Here is an 18,904-nt window from a genome sequence, read left to right on the forward strand (position 1 = left end):
GATCCACATTGCCTAACTGGCTTCCCAAGGGAATCTCCACCATGTGTTGGTAAGTGAGGAAGGCCACTTACGGGAGCTATGGTTCAGGGATCATTCCTGCTGCCACTCCCATTGCCACAATTGCTTCTTGACATCCATGGATCCGGTGACCAGACACTGCCGTGCTGTTGCAAGAGGAAAGCCATTGCCCACCCCAGCTGCTCCTGGCCGGAGCGTTTATGACCTCGCGAGGCATCAGAAAGCATCAAAGAAGCAGGAAGGTGACTTCTGTCTCCTTACTGCCTCCCAGATCTCTCCAGTTCATCTAATTAGCAGAATCAAACTCACATCTGGCCTCCTAGCTGCAAGGGTCTGATAAATGTGGTTTGAAAATTTCTGGCCACTGCAGTACAAGAAGGAGTTTAAGATGGATGCTAAGTGCCAAACCACCATATCTTCCTTACATGAGAAAAAGTATTGAATACTTATAAATTTTCCAGATTCTCTAAACGGCTCTAGCTTAACATTTATTTAATGACATTTTAAAAAGTCTGGTGTCTCTGCAAAACTGATGCACATAAGGGAAGGGAAACAAAAATAATATAAAAAACAGGGAGCGGGACAAAACAGAAGAGACTCATAAATATGGAGAACAAACTGAGGGTTACTGGAGGGGTTGTGGGAGGGGGGATGGGCTAAATGGGTTAGGAGCATTAAGGAATCTACTCCTGAAATCATTGTTTCACTATATGCTAATTTGGATGTAAATTTTAAACAATAAAAAATAGGGGCACCTGGGTGGCTCAGTCGGTTGAGCGTCCAGCTTCGGCTCAGGTCATGATCTCGCGGTCCGTGAGTTTGAGCTCAGAGCCTGGAGCCTGTTTCGGATTCTGTGTCTCCCTCTCTCTCTCTGCTCCTCCCCCGCTTGTGCTCTGTCTCTCTCTCTCTCTCTCTCTCTCTCTCTCAAAAATAAATAAAACATTTGAAAAAATTTAATAAAATAAAATAAAATTAAAAATAAAATTTAAAAAAAGTTCAAAGAAAAAAAAGTCTGGTGTCTCTGAAAACTATGGGCATGTCCACATTTGCCAAGATTCCTCTTAATCATCCAGAGGGTGGCTTCTCTCCACCAGCATCACCATTGCCAAGTTCAGAAGGCTTCTCATCCATTAGGAGACTGTCTCCTAAAAAAGAGTGATCTAGTTTCATTCTTTCCACTTTTTAAGTTATAGAGATAATAAAAAGTACTATTTAAGTCTGAAAAATACAGTAAAAATACCTATAATCCTACGTCACTATCACAATGACCACTTCACTCAGTCCATGTGCATATTTACATCTTTGTAAATGTCATCTTTATATAATTTTGTTTTGTTTCTTCACTCAACATTGTATCATAATCACTTCTCATCTTATGGTGTAATGTAACCACAATTTTTAATGGTCCCATAATAGTCCACTAAGATACAAATTATAGTTTACTCATCCATTCCTCTCTAGTGGAACATTTCAGTTGTTTCCAATTATTTAGTACTATAAATAATGTTTTGAAGGGGAGCTTACGCATATTAAAACTTCTGTGGCACATTGCCAGAAAGGACAATGGGTCAAAAATATGTATTGGTTAAAAAGTATCATTTAAAATTCTTTTAAAAAATTAATTAATTTTATTTCAGAGAGAGAACGAGAGAACATGAGCAGGGGAGAGGAGCAGAGAGAAAGAATCTTAAGCAGGCTCCACACTCAGCGCAGAGCCCGACATGGGGCTCGATCCCCGGACCCTGGGATCATGACCTGAGCGGAAATCAAGAGTCGGTCATTCAACAGACTGAGCCACCCAGGCGTCCCCAAAGTATCATTTTTAAATGAGTATCAACAGCTTTTGATTAACGTTTCTTAAAAATCACCTACAGTAAACACAATTTTTTCTCTGGCGATCACTAAACAAAGAGCTTGCTTCTTCTACCTATGACATCCTTAGCACTCATCTTGGGGACTACTACTGGCTGCTAACCAAAATGGGAAACTGGTGCCCTTGCCTTGAAGTCTTAATTGACAATGCTCAGTCTTAATTGACAATGCTCACATCGCTGTACCTAAAACCCCTGGGGGGGGGGGGGCTGGGTTGCTGTGACCTGAATCTTGGAATCAGGGTGAGGTCAGAGTCGGTGCAGATCTTCAGGATCTCCCCCACCCTTTCCTATCTCTCAAGGCACAGCTTTCCTGACCAGAAGGCTTCCCGGGATAAGGTGTCTGGTGCTTTACAAGTGCCAGGTCTTAAGCCCCAGAATGAGCACATTTAGATATGCAGATGCCATGCTTTCATGGAGGCTTCCAAAGACAGGTCATTCTCCTACTCTCTGATTCCTCCCCTTCCCCCAGACAGAGCAAGACAACATGGTTTAGGTTGAAATAAAGCAGCCTGGTTACACTTGAAGGAGTCCGTTTCGGATGAGTTTAAGAACCAGGAGAGCAGAATCTTAAAAGGCAGACGCGATGCTGCAAGATATTACTCGGGGCCACTCTGCACCCCACCCAGAGATCAGCCTCTAAAGACCTTCCAGGCCTGTCAGTCTTGAGGAAAACGTGCTGAAAGGCGTTCTGATGACTACCCATGCCTTGATCAGTCCAGGGCAAGGTGGCGTTAGCCTCTTCGTGAGAATTAAGAGGAGAACACATTTACCTCTATATTACGTGTTTCAGTGAGAGAAAAATTTTTGATTAAATGGGCGCTCTCCTCAACAAAGAAGCTTAGCACAGGCTCTTGAGTCTAAACTCTGTCACCTCCACGGTATATGCCCTCGTGTTGCACAAAAGGAGGTGGTGCTCCAGTGACACCACGCAGTGCGTCCTCCCTCATTTCTAGAACTTCACTCCACACACACACACCCGCCCCGGGTGCCCCCCTCCCCCATCCAGCCATCGTAACTGCTCCATAGATGGCATCCATAGGAACTGCCCCCACTCCAGGCCTTAGGAATGCCAACGCGTGCTGAGTAACACTGTTTGCAAAACTCCGGGCTCTGGGGGAAGATTACCCGTTGTTCCTGATCTCCCTTCAGCCCTGGGCACGTCCCTCTTGCGGTCCGGCTGACGCTGCCCAGTGACCACCCGCCCCCCTCCGCCCCGCCCGCCCCAAGGGCAGCAGCAGCAGCACCCTGGAGGTAGTACAACTTCCCGGGACACCCCCATGTCTTCTCTCGCCCCCGTCCGGTTGCTTGGAAATTTGCACTGGACAGTGACGTCACACAGGAAGGCGGGTCCCCACTATCCCGCACACCAATGGCGGGGCCGCGGCTGGCCTCTTCTTTTCCAGCGATTGGTGTCTGGGGCCCCTTTGCTCCACCCCAGCCCGCCATGGCGTCAGGCGCCGCAAAACCGGGGAGGTGGTTCCCACTTTAAGAAGTGAAGTTTTTCGCCCCCTCCCCCTCCCTGCCCACCTCCTGCAGCCTCCCGCGCCCCGCGGAGCTGGCGGATGGAGCTGCGCCGCGGCGGCGTAGGGAGCCAGGCTGTGGGGCGCAGGATGGATGGGGACAGCCGAGATGGCGGCGGCGGCGGCTGCAAGGACGGCGGGTCGGAGGACTATGAGAACCTGCCGACCAGCGCCTCCTTATCCACCCACATGACAGCCGGAGCGATGGCCGGGATCCTGGAGCACTCGGTCATGTACCCGGTAGACTCAGTGAAGGTGAGGCGCGAGAAGACTGTAGGCACGGAGGGCGCAAAGAGGGGAGCGTGCGCGCGTGCGTTTGCATCCCGCGCAAGAGCAGCCTGGGGGAGCGCCCCGAAAACACCTCTCCTCCGGGCTGTGGCGGGCGTGGGCCCGGCGCCCCGGCTCTCGCGGCGAGCGCGCCACTCCTTCCGCCTCGCGCCGGGGCCCCGGGGGGCGCCCCTCTGCCCACGGGGGTGCTCACTCCGGCGCCCCGCACCGCTGCCTCCGCCGCCTTCCCGACGCGGGCTGCTCGCGGCGCTGCGGCGGGGGGAACTGGCGAGCGCCCCTGCTCTCGGCGGCGGCGGCGGCGGCGGCGGAGTGCCCGAGGAAGCGATCGCTGCAGCTCTGCACAGTCTTACCACGTCTGCCCACGCGACCGTAGGGCTCGGTGGGTCCCAGCTCTTCGTGGCTCCCGCCGGCGCGCCCCCTGTCCGAGCCGCGGCGAGAGGTGTCCTCTGGTCCGTGCAGGGTGGCCAAGGCTGCCCACACGTGCGCAGTTTCCGAGGGAGCTCGCCGCCGGGAAGCGCTAACCACGCTGGCGCGGAGAAACGTGGCCCTGGCTCGGCCGCGCGCCCTCTGGCCCGAGTGTGCTTCTGCTCCTGCTCCTGCTCCCCGGGTTTCTGGGGAGGCGTAGGAGTGGTAGGGGTTCTCTTGGTTCTTAGCAGCTCTCTTGGAGATACCGGTTCAGCGACGCCCTTAGGTGATCCCCTTCTCACGGGGTTTCTGCACCTCTTCCCCAGGAGTTCGGGCAGCTGAGCAGCCTAGAGGCAGCGAGCCCTGCGTTGACATTTGCCTTCTCTTTTTTTGTTGCAGGGAGGCGGGCAGGCAAGGAGAGCGTGAGCTCTACCACTCTTACTGTGGGTTGTGTAATAGACACTCGGTTTGCCCGTCACTTCCCCAGGTAGTTTTACATGCATTTCTGCAAAGAGGCAGCGTTAGCCAGGAGTTTTCCTGTTAGACCGAGAGCTGCCTTCTGTCCGCCTATCCAGGACACCGAGTGGCAGGAAGGTAATGCGGGTATTGACACCTTGCACTTTTGTAAGCATAACTCCACTAATTCATCCAGCAACCCAGGGATTGACAGATGAAGAAACTGAGGCAAAGAGATAGCAAACTGATTAACCTGCCAGGCTGATACTCCACCTGCCTCCTCGGACTCCAGCCCCAGTGTGCTTTGGTGGCACTTATCTTGAAAGGCAGGGCTCACAGCGCTCCCTCACTGCAGCTGTTATCTTCTTGCTGATGCTGGCCCCACACTGGAGGTGTGAGGACCAGAATGTCTGACTTAGAGGGTTTTCCCTGCACTGGACAGCTCTCCTAGAGCTAGCCGTCAGTGGACAGATAGACACCAATCCAGTGAGAGAAAGCGTGAGCCTTTGAGGAAAGGTGAGGTCCAAGCCTGTAACTATGCCGCTGAGCCTGAGCCATCACACCTTTGGCTTGTCCAGCATGCCAGCAGGGAATGAAGGGAATGATCCTTGCTACCAGGGTTATGGAGGGCAGCGGGGAGATCTTGCCTCTTAGGCTTTCAAAGCTTCTCCAGGGAAGACCCTGGACAGATACCAGGTGGCATTTGTATAGCAAAGAATCCCTCACATGTAATAAAATTTCCCATATTTGAAGCTGTTGTCTCCAGTGCCTTTGGACAGAGTATCTAAAAAGTTAGGGGCAGGGAGGTGTTATTGGAGCAGGCACCAGACCCACAGCATCTCAGAGATGAACGTTCTATTGAGGAACTCTACCGTTTCAGAGATTTTGCAGAGTTCGCTTTAGCGCATCACTGTAGCTTATCTTTAGGATTGGAAATAATTAGTCATGCCTTTTCAACTCCCTTTTCAACACCCTAAAGAGACATTTGTCTTACATGTTTAAGTTGTGTGTTCTGTTTAGTTTTTTCCCTGCCCCTCCTCCTGCCCTGTAGACGTTGTCTGTTTGGCTACAGATGTCACTGTGTACTTAGTGTTACTTTACTTAGCAGTTTTCACCTGTGGATAGAGGTAACAGGGTGCATGCGGTAGCTGGAGCTGGTCTGGCTGTCCTAGATAAGTCACTCGCCTTACGGGGCTTGACTGTAAAATGAAGGCCTGGGTTAGCTAATCATTAAGGAGTTCTTCTGTTTTTAAGCATGCAGGTTTGCTTTTAGAGCACCTCGCTTTTCACCACCACTTTCCCAGAAGCGGGTAGCAAGGATTATTCTTTTCATATTTCAGCTGAGAAAAAAGGCACAGAGAAAGTTAAGTGGCATGGGTCATCGCATGAGCCCAGGGGGGGCTGCAGCAGAGTGCCAAGGTCTGCCAAGATCAGCAGAATTGTCCGTGCCCAGCATGACCTATCAGGGATGCGTCCATGCTTCAGTCATGGAAATGCTCCATTTGGGGAGACCTCGACTGTGTGCTTAAATGTTTTGGGTGATGGAGACTGTGAGTAATGGAGTCAGAAGCCCTAGGTCGGGTTCGCAGCCCTGCCCCTAACTTGCTTCATGACTTAGGCACTGTTCTGTGCCTTAGTTTTGTCATTGGAAAGTGGGGGCAGTGGACCAGTTCAGTATGTCTCCCCATCCTTAACCTGTTCCCCTTTGTATGTACACAGAACACTCATCGTCCTCCTTTATGATACTTGACATTCCTGATAATTATCACGGTTGAAGCCAAGTCAGTGTGAACTGTAGGTTGGAAGAAAACGTTTTCTTTAATTTTATAAGGCACACAGTTTGAACTTTGATCATGTGACGTTAAGTGAGAGTATCGAGTGGGCCTGCTTTTTCTAGTTTTTCTGTCCTAGATGGTGGGGATCATGGAAGCTGGTGCTGGCCGCTTTCACCACTGAGCCTGTCCTCCTTGCTTTTGTGGTCACAGGGGCAGAAGGCCAGCCTTACTAATGCCTTAAAGTATTATGTTCACTATGCCTTCCCATGAAGTCCCATCCCCCCACCCCCCGTGTCATTTTAATGACCTGCGTTTTTCAAACTGTGCGTTGTGACTCATTAATGGCATCAACATTTTAAGAAAGACAGATTGGTGAGAGTTCAGAATTTAAGTGCGTGTGGCATGCAGTAAGGAGAGTGTTGCTTAGTGAAATTGGTGTGTGTGTGTGTGTGTGTGTGTGTGTGTGTGTGTGTGTGTATTCCCTGGCTGGCTGTGCAAAACGCTCTTCCGACTGGGGTTTATGGCCCCAGAAAGTATGAAGAACACTGAACCTGATGGGCACTAATGCCTCTTGAGCTCCAGTCGCAACAGCCTGTGATTATTAAAGCATTATTTGGAAGACCTTCCGCAAACTTTCACTGCTTCTTCCTGTGCCTTCTTCTCTCAGTCCCCAGGGGTAGACTGTGAGTGCTTACTAACCCATGAAGGGTCCAGCCACCCTGCCCTGCCATCCGTTCTGAGCCCCTGCATCGTACCAAGGTAGGGAACACGAGGGTTCTGCAGGGCTTTTGCCAACTGGTAGCGATGACTCATTCCTTTCCAACTGGGACTTTTGCAGCAGGTTCCCCACGATTCTCTAGCCGGCGCTCCACAGTGGCAAGGGGCATGGTCACCTAGACCAGCACGTGGGGGTGGCGGTGAAAAGCCCTGGTCGGGAACGCTCGAGACCGTGGGGAGAATGCCAGGTGGGTGGAGGAGGAAATTCCATCCAGATTAGGCACACCACTCTAGACCATGCTGAGTCCCGTGGTGGTGAAAGCAGGGGCAAAAGGAAACAGGAAAGATTTGAAGCGAGGGAACTTCTGCTGACCCTTTCTCAGACCTTTGCTTGCTTTGCTAGTCAGGGAAATGCTGCCCTTCACTCTGCTGGGAGAAGGCCTCCTGCCCAGCCGGGCCCGTGGCGCTGATGGTGAGGGTGTGAGGCTCAGGCTTCTCTCTAGGAGCCTGTGGGTGCTGAGCCCGTTGGAAAGCTCAGTTGGCTTCGGGGAAGGGGGGGGGAGTGGTTGCATCGCTGGCCTTGCTGAGCTCTGAGCAGGAGTGAGCCAGGCAGGTGCCAGGAGGGCTCGGCATTCCTCACCCCGGAGTTTGCTCCACCAGGGCCTAGCTGTGCAGGCTGACTGGTAGGAAGGGTGCTCAGTCAGAGTCCCCTCCCACCCACGTCAGAGCTTTCAAAACCCAGTGCAGTTCAGTAGATGCCATTCAGCTTCAAAAGAGCGTGAAATCCCAAATTGCTCTAGTTCTTGCGAGAAAATTACAATGATTTTTCTGTCTCTCTTCTCCTGTCTTGTCTCCTTCGCGTCCCTCCCCTCCGTTCTTTTCTGTCCTTAAGTGGGAGGTGCTTTTCTAAAAGGTGCATTTGGGAGGGCCAGGGAGTCAAGAAAGGAGTGCCCTTGAACTCGGGTCCTGTTCTCTCCCTCGTGAGCACCCGTGCTGCTGCCCAGAGCCGGGATCTGCACCTTGCAGGCCTGCCGCTGGAGGAGGGGGCGGATCTGACCCAGCCCCGTCTGCCCGGAAGTGGGGGAGGGGTGGGCTGGGGCAGAGGGCTTGAGGGGGCGCCCCTGGGATTCTAGTGGGCAGAGAAGGCGCCTTCACCTCTAGAGAGGGGCAGTGGGGGCTTCATGGGGGATTTAACCGACTGGGTCCTTTAAAGCACTCAGGGGTGTGCACATGTCACAGGGGAAGAGAGGGCGTTGCTCTGTGGAGTGTTCTTCCCCTGCCTTTCCCTGGTTTTCATTTGGGCCTGTTTTCACCACCTTTGGCCATCTCATTCATGAGGACTTTTGTCCCATCTGCTCTTTGGAGCAATGACCAACTGTAGTCCCACTTTCCCTTTTTTTTTTTTAATGGGATTTTGACCCCCCCTTCCAACTCCAGTTGGGCTGCCCTTCCCCAACCCACTGGATGAACTGGCTTCTGTGTGTTGAATGAAGCCTTTGGCAGTCTCTCTTAAACTCCAGAACATTCTGGCTCTCTTCATATCTCTCCTAGTACCCAACATTTCCTTCTCAGAGAGTTTTCTTTTGCTTTTTTTAAACCTCAGTGAGCCCTCTGGCCTCATGGGTGCTGGCTGCAGACACATGGCTACAGTCATGCTGTTTTTTGCCGGGCGCTTCAGGAAGCACCGTGAGCCCTAAGCCGGCCCTTCCCCTCCCCACCTCCACCTGGGGTGTTCACGGCTGACATTTCTCATAGGGGAGAAGTATCTCATCCCTTTGTCTTTAACTATATAAGCCTTCCCTCCATCTCTTTCTGAGCCGGATGTCTCACCCTCAGAGAACTATCCTGGGGAGATTCAGAGCCCAGTCTTTGACTTACTGGTTGGGGCAGGACACTTAGCTTCTCTGAGGTGTCATTTCTTTGTAAAATGCAGACACTAACTTTCTTGCTGCTTTCTCTCTCCTGACCCAGCTGTCCATTGCTTTCTTCTTCCCTCGTTATCGGTCAGACCCTACGGAAGTGCCTTGTAACAAGCTCCCTCATAGCCTCACCCTGTGCTCCTTCTGCCTGCCTGAGCTGAGAGAAATTCAGCTCTTCTCCTGAGGCCGCTCCTTCCTGGAGGATTCCCATCAGCTCAAACCCAGGCACCGTTATCCACTAGCCTCTTATCAGCCTCTCCTCCTTTGATGCTCCTCTCCTCCCTCTTCTCTCCTGTCGCCTGCTCGCCTCCGCCTCCAGCCTGACTTACGCTGAGGGGCAGGAGGCGGACTCGTGAGGAGCAGGGACCCTTGAGCCAGACTGTGTGGACTGGGCCCTGGCTCCCCTTAGTGTGGCCTTGGGCAAGTCCCTTCTTTCTGTGCTGTGTTCCCTGTTTGTGAAAAGGAGGCAGGCGGTACTGCTGCCTGTGAGTGACTGTGAGGGTTAAGTCCCTAAAGCACCGAGGACAGTAGCTGCTGTGCAGTGAGTGCTCCCCGGGGGTCATGGGCACCAACGTGGTTTTGCAGCCCCTTCCCCCCCACCCCCGGGGCTTTGGCGTCTGGCTCACAGACTGCTCCCACCGCGAATGAATGCTGTCATCACCCGAGAATGTCCCCTCCTGGCCACTGCCCGACGAACATCCAAATCCCTGCGTTCTTTATGCCCCTCAGGCTGATGGCGTCTACCTCCATGGGGCCTTGTCCTAACCCCCACCTTTTCCACCTGGAGGTCTTGAGTCCAGATGTCTCAGCCAGGCCACACTGGGCTAGGTCTCAGCCTCTTCTCTTCCCTCTCAGCCTGTCCCTGTCGCCTTCATCCAGACTGGGGCCTATGACCCACTCCGTGCATCCACTCCCGGGGCCTCTCGTTTCCTGCCTTCGGTTCTTCCCGCACCTGCCTGCCCACACCCCGGTCTTGGATGACCCATCGACCCACGGGGCAGCCGAGCCCTTCCGGAGAAAAGCCCCATATTGCCTCCTTTGGCGCCGTGTATGCCCACGCCTCCGGGGCCCGTAGCCTGTCCTGCTGTGGGTTCTGGTCAGTCTCAACAGCCGTTCCAGACCATGCTCTTGCTTCTCAAACTCCCATCCCTCTGCTTTTTCAGCCTCTGCGCGGCATCTTGCTTGCTCTAGTTCATAGAGAAACCAGGACCCCAGTCAAGCTCACCTTCCCGTCACTGTCCTTCCAACCAGTGTGCCGTTCCCCACCTTCCTACTGTCGTTAAGGTAAGAGGGCCCTTCCTCTGTCAAAGATGAACCAGCGGGCCTAGGGAAAGGGGGTGTGTGGGGACCTCCCACATACACCTGCATTTCAATCCTGGCTCTGCACCTGGGGCACATTAGGGGCCTGTCTCAGCTCAGTCTCCTTGTTGGCAGAGTGGGGAGGTTAATGCCGAGGCCTACCCGGACAGAAGGCTGGGACAGACTTAAACGAGGCAGTGCAGATAAAGCACCAGTGCTCTCTGAACGGTCATGATGGGAGTCGTTTCGGTCATCTCCTGAGTAACTCAGTTTCGGTATCTTTTGCCCTCCCCCCGACCAGCGATTCCCTCCTAAAAGCATCGGTACAGCCCAGACTTGTCCCGTCTTAAATAACAGACAGACCCCAGACATCTCACCTTGACCCCATGTGCCCCGAGGGTTTTTCTCCGTAAAATAACAAGTGTTGTGAGAGGAACGTGGGCACTCGGCCTCTCCTTCCTCACCTGTCCACCCCTCCCCCCACCCCCCACTGGCCAGGCCTTTGGCTCTGTGCCCACCACTCTGCTGCACCCTCACGGAAGCTGCTGGTGATCTCCTTGCTAATAAATCCAGTCGTCGTTTTCCTGGCCCCTCTGATGTGGGGCAGCCGCCTGGTCTTCCTTGGAAGCCACTCTCTTTTCTTCCCTCAGGACACGTGTCTCCGTTTCTGCCTGGGTCCTGATAACTCGTAGATGGCGGACTGGTGTCTCCGGTCCCGTCTTCCCCGGAGCCGGCTGTCCTGTTGCCTCACAGCCATGTCGCACACTTGGCTGTCTCGGTGTCCATGATGGCCACGCTCCCGCCTGGGCCCCCTCCCTCAGGAACGTGGCGACTGTGGTCAGCTTTCCTCTCGCCTCTGCCCACTCTCCCCCCTCCCCCTGTATGTTTCCAAGACCCTTCCGTTTCTGCATCTGTGATAGCTCTTTGATTTGTTCTTCTCCTTCCCGTTGGGGCCGCCTTGGGGCCTTCAGGGGACTCACTGTCTCCTTTGCAGTGATGGCTTCCCTGACCACCCGAGTCACGACTGAGTATGCCCTCCCTCTCCTCGCCCCCACTTCCCCGTTGCCGGGCTCTGCTGTTTTTCTCCACCGCGTGTGTTACCTTCTAACACACAGTGCCCTTTACTTTTATTTATCGTTTGTGTTCTTTGTACGTTTATTTATATGTTATTTATGGTTCGTCTCCCCTTATTTGAATGTAAGCTCCCAGTGGGCGGGAATCTTTTAGCTCTTTTGTTCTCTCGTTTGTTCCCATTGCCGGAAACCACACCCGGCACATAGTAGGTGCTCAGTTAAGGATTTGTTGAATGAATTACTGTCAATCACTCCTGGTCATCCTCACCTCTGAGGCCTCCAGCTTCTAGGCAGGCTGCAGTTTTCTTAAGCAGGGAAGAGTCACAGTGCCCGTCCTGCCCACCTTTCAGGTCCAGTTACTGCCTCTAAGAAGAAAATGCAGCCAGATTTGCAGTGAACCGCGCTTAAACAATGAACACAATTTAAAAAGTATAAAGCTCTCTGCAGGTGCCAGGGCATGACATTATCAACCTGGGATCCTGTTAAAAGGTAAGGTTAGCTGATTGGAATGGAAAATCCAGCCTGTTCTTCAAGTGCCGCAGAGCCCACAAGGGGGGCTGAGGCCCAGCCCCATCGGCTGCCTCTCATGTCACATGGTGTCTCTCTCCGCCCACTCCCCCAGCTGTCCTAGTTGCTTTCAGAATAAAGCCTGAACCTTGGGTAGTGTGAGATACCCAGAGCCTCTCCTGCTCTGACGTGTTGGCCAGAGCAAGACAGATAAAGGTATTCTGTTCTGTGAATACCGGTTGAATGGATGCAGACACGGTTGTTTTACAGAGACGTGGGGACGAAAGTGCTTTGAAATATGCTATTAAAAAATGCTAGTTTTAATTTTATTTGTGTGTGTGTATGTGTGGTTTTTGAATCCATGTGGATCTTACCCACAGAAAGACTTTCTCAGCCCTTTTGTATTTTTTTTTTTTTTTTTTGCAGTAGAACTCGCAAGTCTCAGTGTTTCCCCCAGTGAGGCTGTTAATTCATCTGGCCACCCACTTCATTCCCCACTTACTGAGCTCCTTCCCTGCCAGGCTCGGTGCTAGACATCAGGCAACAAAAATAAGTCCCGGCCCCTGTTCCCGGGGCATTGCTCCCTATAATTAGACCTTGAGCTAAGGTGGCAGGACTGGCTCTCTCTGAAAAGAAGAATGGCCCAACTTGGTATTTGCTTTCAAATAGGCACAAGGTCTGGGGTGTCTGGACTCTGGACTCAGGCTGCCATCTTGCAGGTCTGGAGCCTGCCGGGAAGCATTGTTTTGGGCTTCTTTGCTGAGCAATCTTGAATTGGCTCCTTCCCCTGGAGGAGACAGTGGCCCTCAGTTGTACCACCCGCCCCCCGCCCCCCCCCCCCCCCCCCCCAGTCCTCTTCCTTGCTCCTGAGGTCATTAGTCATTCTGGAAGCTGAAATCGGCTCCCAGAAGGTAACTCTGAAAACATCCTCCACCCTACCAGTAATCCCAGACGGTCGGGAAGGGCCGTTGTCTGGTCACTAAGAGGTGTTATGGTTTCACATTCATGCTTTCTCTCTGAAGAGAAAACAAAACGTGTTGAAATAGAGATCCCAGCAGCAGCTTGGTTGAAGCAAGAATTGCATAACAGCTTTAGAAATGTCTGGCCCTTGTTGGGTCAAGTTGAGGGGCTGCAGCTTTGTGTCACTTGAGGGGACTTTCTCTGGGGCTTCTGGATCCATGGGACGCATCGGGCGAGAGACACAGAGCAGTGGCACCCGAGGTCTGGCTGACAAAAGCCCTGCTCTGATCTCTCATAGTGACCGCTTTTTTGTTCCCTGGTCTGGCTATAAGGGCTACATTTGAGATGCTCCTTTGGGCAGGGGTGTGTGTGTGTTCAGGCTTGTGCTGGCCTTGAGGCCCCTAGAAAGGGCACCCAATTGGGGCAGGGTAGGCCCTAGGAAGTTAAGTCCTGGTCCTGCCATTGGCCAGCTTTGAAACTTTGGCCAAGTTACTTCTCTAGGCTAGTGCCTCCTTGTCTAATAGACTAATACTAGCCTTTTCTTTTTATGTTTTATTTCATTTTATTTATCTAAGAAATTAAAAAAATTTTTTTAAATACTTATTTTTGAGAGAGAGAGAGAGACATAATGTGAACAGGGGAGGGGCAAAGAGAGAGAGAGGCACAGAATCTGAAGCAGGCTCCAGGCTCTGAGCTGTCAGCACAGAGTCCAACGTGGGGCTTGAACCCATGAACCATGAGATCATGACCTGAGCCAACATTGGATGCTTAACTGACTGAGCCACCCAGGTGCCCCTCCCCCCCCCAGTTTTTTTTAATGTTTATTTATTTTTGAGAGAGAGACAGAGTGTGAGCGGGGAAGGGGCGGAGAGAGAGGGAGACACAGAATCCAAAGCAGGCTCCAGGCTCTGAGCTATCAGCACGGAGTCGACACGGGTCTCAAACTCACGGACCATGAGATCATGACCTCAGCTGAAGTCGGATGCTTAACCAACTGAGCCACCCAGGTGCCCCTATTTTTTATTTTAAATGTTTAGTTATTTTGAGAGAGCGTGCATGTGCAAGTGGGGGAGGGGCATTGAGAGAGAGAGAGAGAGAGAGAGAGGGAAGGAGAGAGAGAGGGAATCCCAAGTAGGTTCCAAGCTCTCAGCGCAGAGCTGGACACAGGGCTCAATCTCAGGAACTGTAAGATCATGACCTGAGCCAAAATCAAGAATTGGAGGGTCAGCCAACTGACTGAGCCACCCAGACTCCCCTAATATTAGTCTTAGACTAACATTGCTGTTTCCTTATTTGACGGGGCTGGGATCAGGTGGGATCCCATTTGTGAGCAGCTTTTCTAAACCCTGACCTGCCCAGATAATGACAGATCGTATCAGAGGCAATACACTTAATGATTGAGAGCAGCTCAGGTTAACAGCGCAGGGTCTGGGGCCAGACTGCCTGGGGACAGTGCCCAGACAAACCTCTTTGTGCCTAATTTTTCTCATCTGTAATAACAGGGATAATAAGAGGACCCACCTCAGTGTTGCTATGAGAATTATGATATTGAATTATGACATACCTAGAGTGTTAAGAATAGCGTCGGTACCTGTTAAGCACTCAGTTCGTTTTAGCTCCTATATTGTTTCTAAAAGCGTTATTACTTGAAGGCCTGCCTATGCCTGTATGTCGTTTCTGCACTTGTATATTGCAGTATTTTTGTATTGTTTCGATCTGCATTCTGTCTTTTGATTCTCTTAGCTCTCCTTTGAAGGTGGGAAAGGCATGTACTGTTTCACGTTTCACAGATGAGAAAACTCAGCTTCAGAAAAATAGCATTTTCTGCTACACCAGAGCTAAGGGGGGAGAATGTGGAAGGGAGCAGGTGAGAGCAACAAGTGAGGTGGGGAGTAGACTCACATGTTAATGGCCGCAGAGCCCCTGGGCTGGGTTCTGAGAGGAGCAGATGATGCGGCCCCAGCCACGTTATTGGGAGGGAGGGATTGGAATTAAGGGAGAGCCAGCAGGGAAAGTATGGTGTGGAATGCAGGGCTCCAACATATACGTAGGAGTTCTTTGGTCAGAAAGTATGGTGTGGAATGCAGGGCTCCAACACATACATAGGAGTTCTTTGGTCAGATACTCCAGTACAGAGGGCAAGGGGATGATGACAAATGGTTGTTGCTGTAGGTAAGTCGTGGCTTCACTCTCTGGAGTGAATTGCAGAGGCACCTTCTCTTTTCAGCAGGGAGTTGAAAAGTTGGGCTCAGTATAGTGATTTGAATTTGGACTGGCCTGAGAATCGTTTTGCAAATCATGGTATAAAGATGGCCTGTTGGGATGAGCTCTACATCAGAGTTCCTTGATCTAGGGCAGCAGTTTTCTTATCTTACACGGGGAAGGGTAGCGATGCCTGACTTACCTTCCTGGTAGGTCTACTTAGTGCATCCAGGAAGAAAGGATGGCCAGGCTTGCAGCGAACGAGCCTTTCTGCTGCTGAAAAAGTATAAAGCTGTCTGCAGGTGCCAGGTCACGGTATTTACTATCAGACTGGGATCCTGTTAAAGGGGTAAGGTTTGCTCCCTGCAATGGAAAATACGGGCTCTTCTTCCAGCCGCTGTAGGATTCGCCGCAGCTGCGTGGCCGCGGGCACTTCACCTCTCTCCTTACACAGTCTCCCATCTGTTGAGGAAAGACCAGCAGGCGGGAGCCTGCTCCCGCCTCTTTCTCCGGGTAGTACTCCGAGCATGCTCAAAACAACACACCCAACACTGACTCTGTCGGGCTGGCATGGAGAGGAGCTGCGTGTGGCTCCTGAGATTGAGGCTAGTGAGTGACCAGGCCACGTGCAGGGGACGTCGGGCCCCGTTCATCTCGCGGGGGGGGGGGTTTGCATTTTATGTGCTCGCTTGTCCTTTTTTTAAGTGAGTCTGCCCCTTGCGTGCCAGGCAGATGGGGCTGGGGATTTTCCCATCTCGGTCCCTCGTGTCTCGGTTTTCCTTGTTTGTTCACGACTGCGGTCACAGGAAAGTAAGAGGGGAAGGAGGTAGGACACAGACGCCTTTGTCTCGAGGTCCTCCAGTCCTCGTCTCCTCGTGCTGCCCGCTTTGAGGGCAGTGCCGGCGCCTCGCTTGCCCGGGGCCTGGCCGTAGACACCGGCAGCCCGTGGGAAGCTTGCCAGCCAGGCCTGCTCGAGAGGGGGACGCGCCAGGCCTTGCCTCTGGCTTGCAGTGCTCCACTCCCCTGGAGCGGGGCATGTCCCAGGGATGTCCCAGGGCCGTCACGAGCCTGGACGAAAGGAGCTGACGAGCAGATCTAAGGAGTCCGACCAGAGCAGGGAAGCCTTCCCAAAGGAAAGACGTCGGTGTGTGTGTACATGTGTGGCAAACCCGGGGCGTGTCTTTAACTGAAGAACTGAGTCGGTCTCTTTCCTTAGTCACTGTCTCCACGGCTTATTTGCTAAATGTGGGCTTGCGTCAGCTCGGTTCGTAGAAACGTGGAAGAGCTGAAAGGCATTTGCAAAAATGTAACTTCGGCCCCTGGACTTCACTCGGTGACCAGATTAATTAAGGAGGGGGGCACATGGAGAGTGAGCATGGGTGCTGGGCATGAGGGAGCCAGAAGGCTCGAGACACCTCTGGGGTCTCTGCCCACGGAAGTCCCTATGTGGCCCAGAGGACAGACGTATGGATGAGTCGTTCCTGTAGGAGGTGTTGAGCCTGTACTCAGGGGCCCGGAACCTCATCCAGAAGGGTCAGGAAAGGGCCCCTTGGGGCAATGGCTCAGGATCCACATCTAGACCAAAGGAGACAGAGATACTCAAACAAAACCATGTGATTCTCTCCCCTAGGCTGTCACTTCCTGTCCCCGAGGTGCCTGGCCATAAGCAGGACACTCGCACCCCTCTGACACTCTGATCTTGGGGTTCTGTCCTGAGCCTCCTGACTGCAGAATCTGCAGAGAAAGTTTTTGTGGTTTGAGGTCACCACACTGGGGCCTCCACAGGGGACCTGCCCCCCCGCTCTGAAATTTTCTACCCCTGTTTTCTGAAATTTCTTCTTTTCCTCCCCCGTGTTCTGGGATTTTAATTCCGTTTGGCCACTCAGCGACTGCCTGGTGGCTTTTCCTCCCTGAGTAGGAACTTTTACCGCAGCGCTAAAGCCCCGAGGAGGGCGGAAACCAGGAGGAAGGGAGGAAAGCTGTCATGTCAAAGGCATTTCTGCTCATAATTGGTTCATAATTAATGGGTAGCATTAGTGGCAAATGCCAGCAGCAGCAGCAGCCAGAGAAGTGGCTAAAAATTAAATACAGTCACATGACTCGTGGAGGTTTAGGGTTTGCCTGAATGACCTTTACTGGCACAGGTCACAGTTTGTAGGGTTATGAGAGAAAGACTCGACAAACAGTGAGATTGATCTGGAGCCCCATGGCACCTGGACCTTTTCTTGAAACTCAGTTTCTCATGTCATTCCTTAGCACTTTTTAAAGGCAACTATGTAGCTGAACACTCTACCCTGTCCTCTCTTTCCTTTTTAGCCTCTCTGGCTCCGGTGGTGCTTCCTATAAAACGCAGAGTACAGTCCCTCGGCTGGTCCATCAGTCTCTGGCAGTTTTGATAAAGAGCCTGAAACTTGAGGAATGTTCCCCTGGTGTCTGTATGAAGCCAGGTTTAGACAGAAGCTCCTGGAACTCGCAGCTTCTGGAAACCGAGTCCTGTTTCTGTAAAAGGCCAGTCCGGTGACATGGACAAGAATCGGCTGACCCCGAGGCCAGCCCTCTGTTTCTGTGTCTGCGGATTCCCCTGGCACAGGAGGTCTTTGTTACCAAATCTATTTGCTGAGTGTTTTGAAGGAGGACGTGTGTGGGCCTTTTCAGTGTCGTTAGACAATGCTGAGCTGTTATCCAGAAGAAATGGTCGGGATAGAAGCCAAGATTTGATCTGGTTCAAGTTATACCATAGAAAGTGCCCGGTCGGGACAGGAGCCATCAGTGAAATGGTTAAAATCCTAAAAAGTACGTGAGACTAGAGAGCTCTCTTTTAATGTAATTGTGTTAATTTTTTTCCCCTGGAATCTTTGATAATAAACTTTTTCCTGGCTTCTCAGATAATAAACTGAATTAACGTACACATATTCACGCAGGCCAGGAAGGGTGAAGCGTTACGTGAACTTGCTTTGCAAATTACTGAATATTTATGGTTGGCACTTAGAGCTTTAAGAATATCAGCCTCAAAAGTGACTTTTCACTGTAAAAACAGTGTAATAACAACAAGGAGTATATTGACATGTTGGAAGACTCCTAGCTCCTTCGGTGCTTCTAGAAGAATCTTCCAAGTTTCCGAAGGAGGTGGAGGAGGGGCTGGAAGTGCGTGCAGTTTGTGGTGATGGCGATGTAGCCAGGATGGCCTCAGGTGGCAGCACCTTCCATTACTGTCCCTCCGCAGGCTGCTGAGCCCGCTGGTGGTGCTGCCCCTGACCCTGAGTTGGAAAGTCTCGTTTCAGACCTCCTGTGGGTGTCTCTTTCAGGGATCTTTTGTATTTTCTGATAATCCAGTCACAAGAAAGTTTCTGAAATTCTCTTGTAGACCCTAAGAACTGAAAGTCACTGCAAAGCTGGACTTTTACCAGGAACTGCTTTAAATTGAAAACAGATTTCTGATCTGTGAGCAGCCAGTTTAAGGGACAGGGAGAACTTTGTCAACTCAGGACTTGAGCTTGGAGGGCAGGGAACGAACTGAGAAAAAGGCAAGGCAAAAAAGCCTTTTCTTTGTGAACACAGGCACATGAAACATTTGTATTTTAGGGTGAATTGTAATTAGCTTAAGATAATCAGGGGCCCACCAGCTGAGTGACCTTGAGAAAAACATGTCACTTGTCCCAGTCTCAGTTTCTTCATCTGTAAAATGGCAAGATTCTAAATTTTTTCCACTCTTTTTTTTTTTTAATGTTTATTTATTTTTGAGAAAGAGAGACAGAGTGTGAGCGGGAAAGGGGCTGAGAGAGGGAGACCCAGAATCTGAAGCAGGCTCTAGGCTCTGAGCTGTTGGTACAGAGCCTGACGCAGGGCTCAAAACCACGAACTGTGAGATGATGACCTGAGCCGAAGTCGGAC

The 18,904-nt window shown here is 51.8% G+C and overlaps 1 protein-coding gene across 4 annotated transcripts in view; it reads left to right on the forward strand.

Moving 5' to 3' along the window:
* The first annotated feature begins 3,325 nt into the window (after window positions 1-3,325).
* SLC25A37 (solute carrier family 25 member 37) overlaps window positions 3,326-18,904 on the forward strand; it is a 39,570-nt gene continuing 23,991 nt past the window's right edge. Inside the window, exons 1-3 of one of the 4 annotated variants that reach the window (XM_060653245.2) lie at window positions 3,559-3,667; window positions 10,136-10,256; window positions 11,695-11,833. Coding sequence is in view for 1 of the 4 variants with exons in the window: in XM_060653242.2 (XP_060509225.1) it covers window positions 3,455-3,667 (213 nt within the window). In the remaining 3 variants the exon portion in view is untranslated. Of the gene's footprint in view, window positions 3,668-10,135; window positions 10,257-11,694; window positions 11,834-18,904 lie in introns of all 4 variants that reach the window. The other 3 variants (XM_060653246.2, XM_060653242.2, XM_060653248.2) reach the window with 3 other exon arrangements.

Source organism: Panthera onca, chromosome B1, assembly GCF_046562875.1.
Source record: "Panthera onca isolate mPanOnc1 chromosome B1, mPanOnc1 haplotype 2, whole genome shotgun sequence".
NCBI classification, from domain to species: domain Eukaryota; kingdom Metazoa; phylum Chordata; class Mammalia; order Carnivora; family Felidae; genus Panthera; species Panthera onca.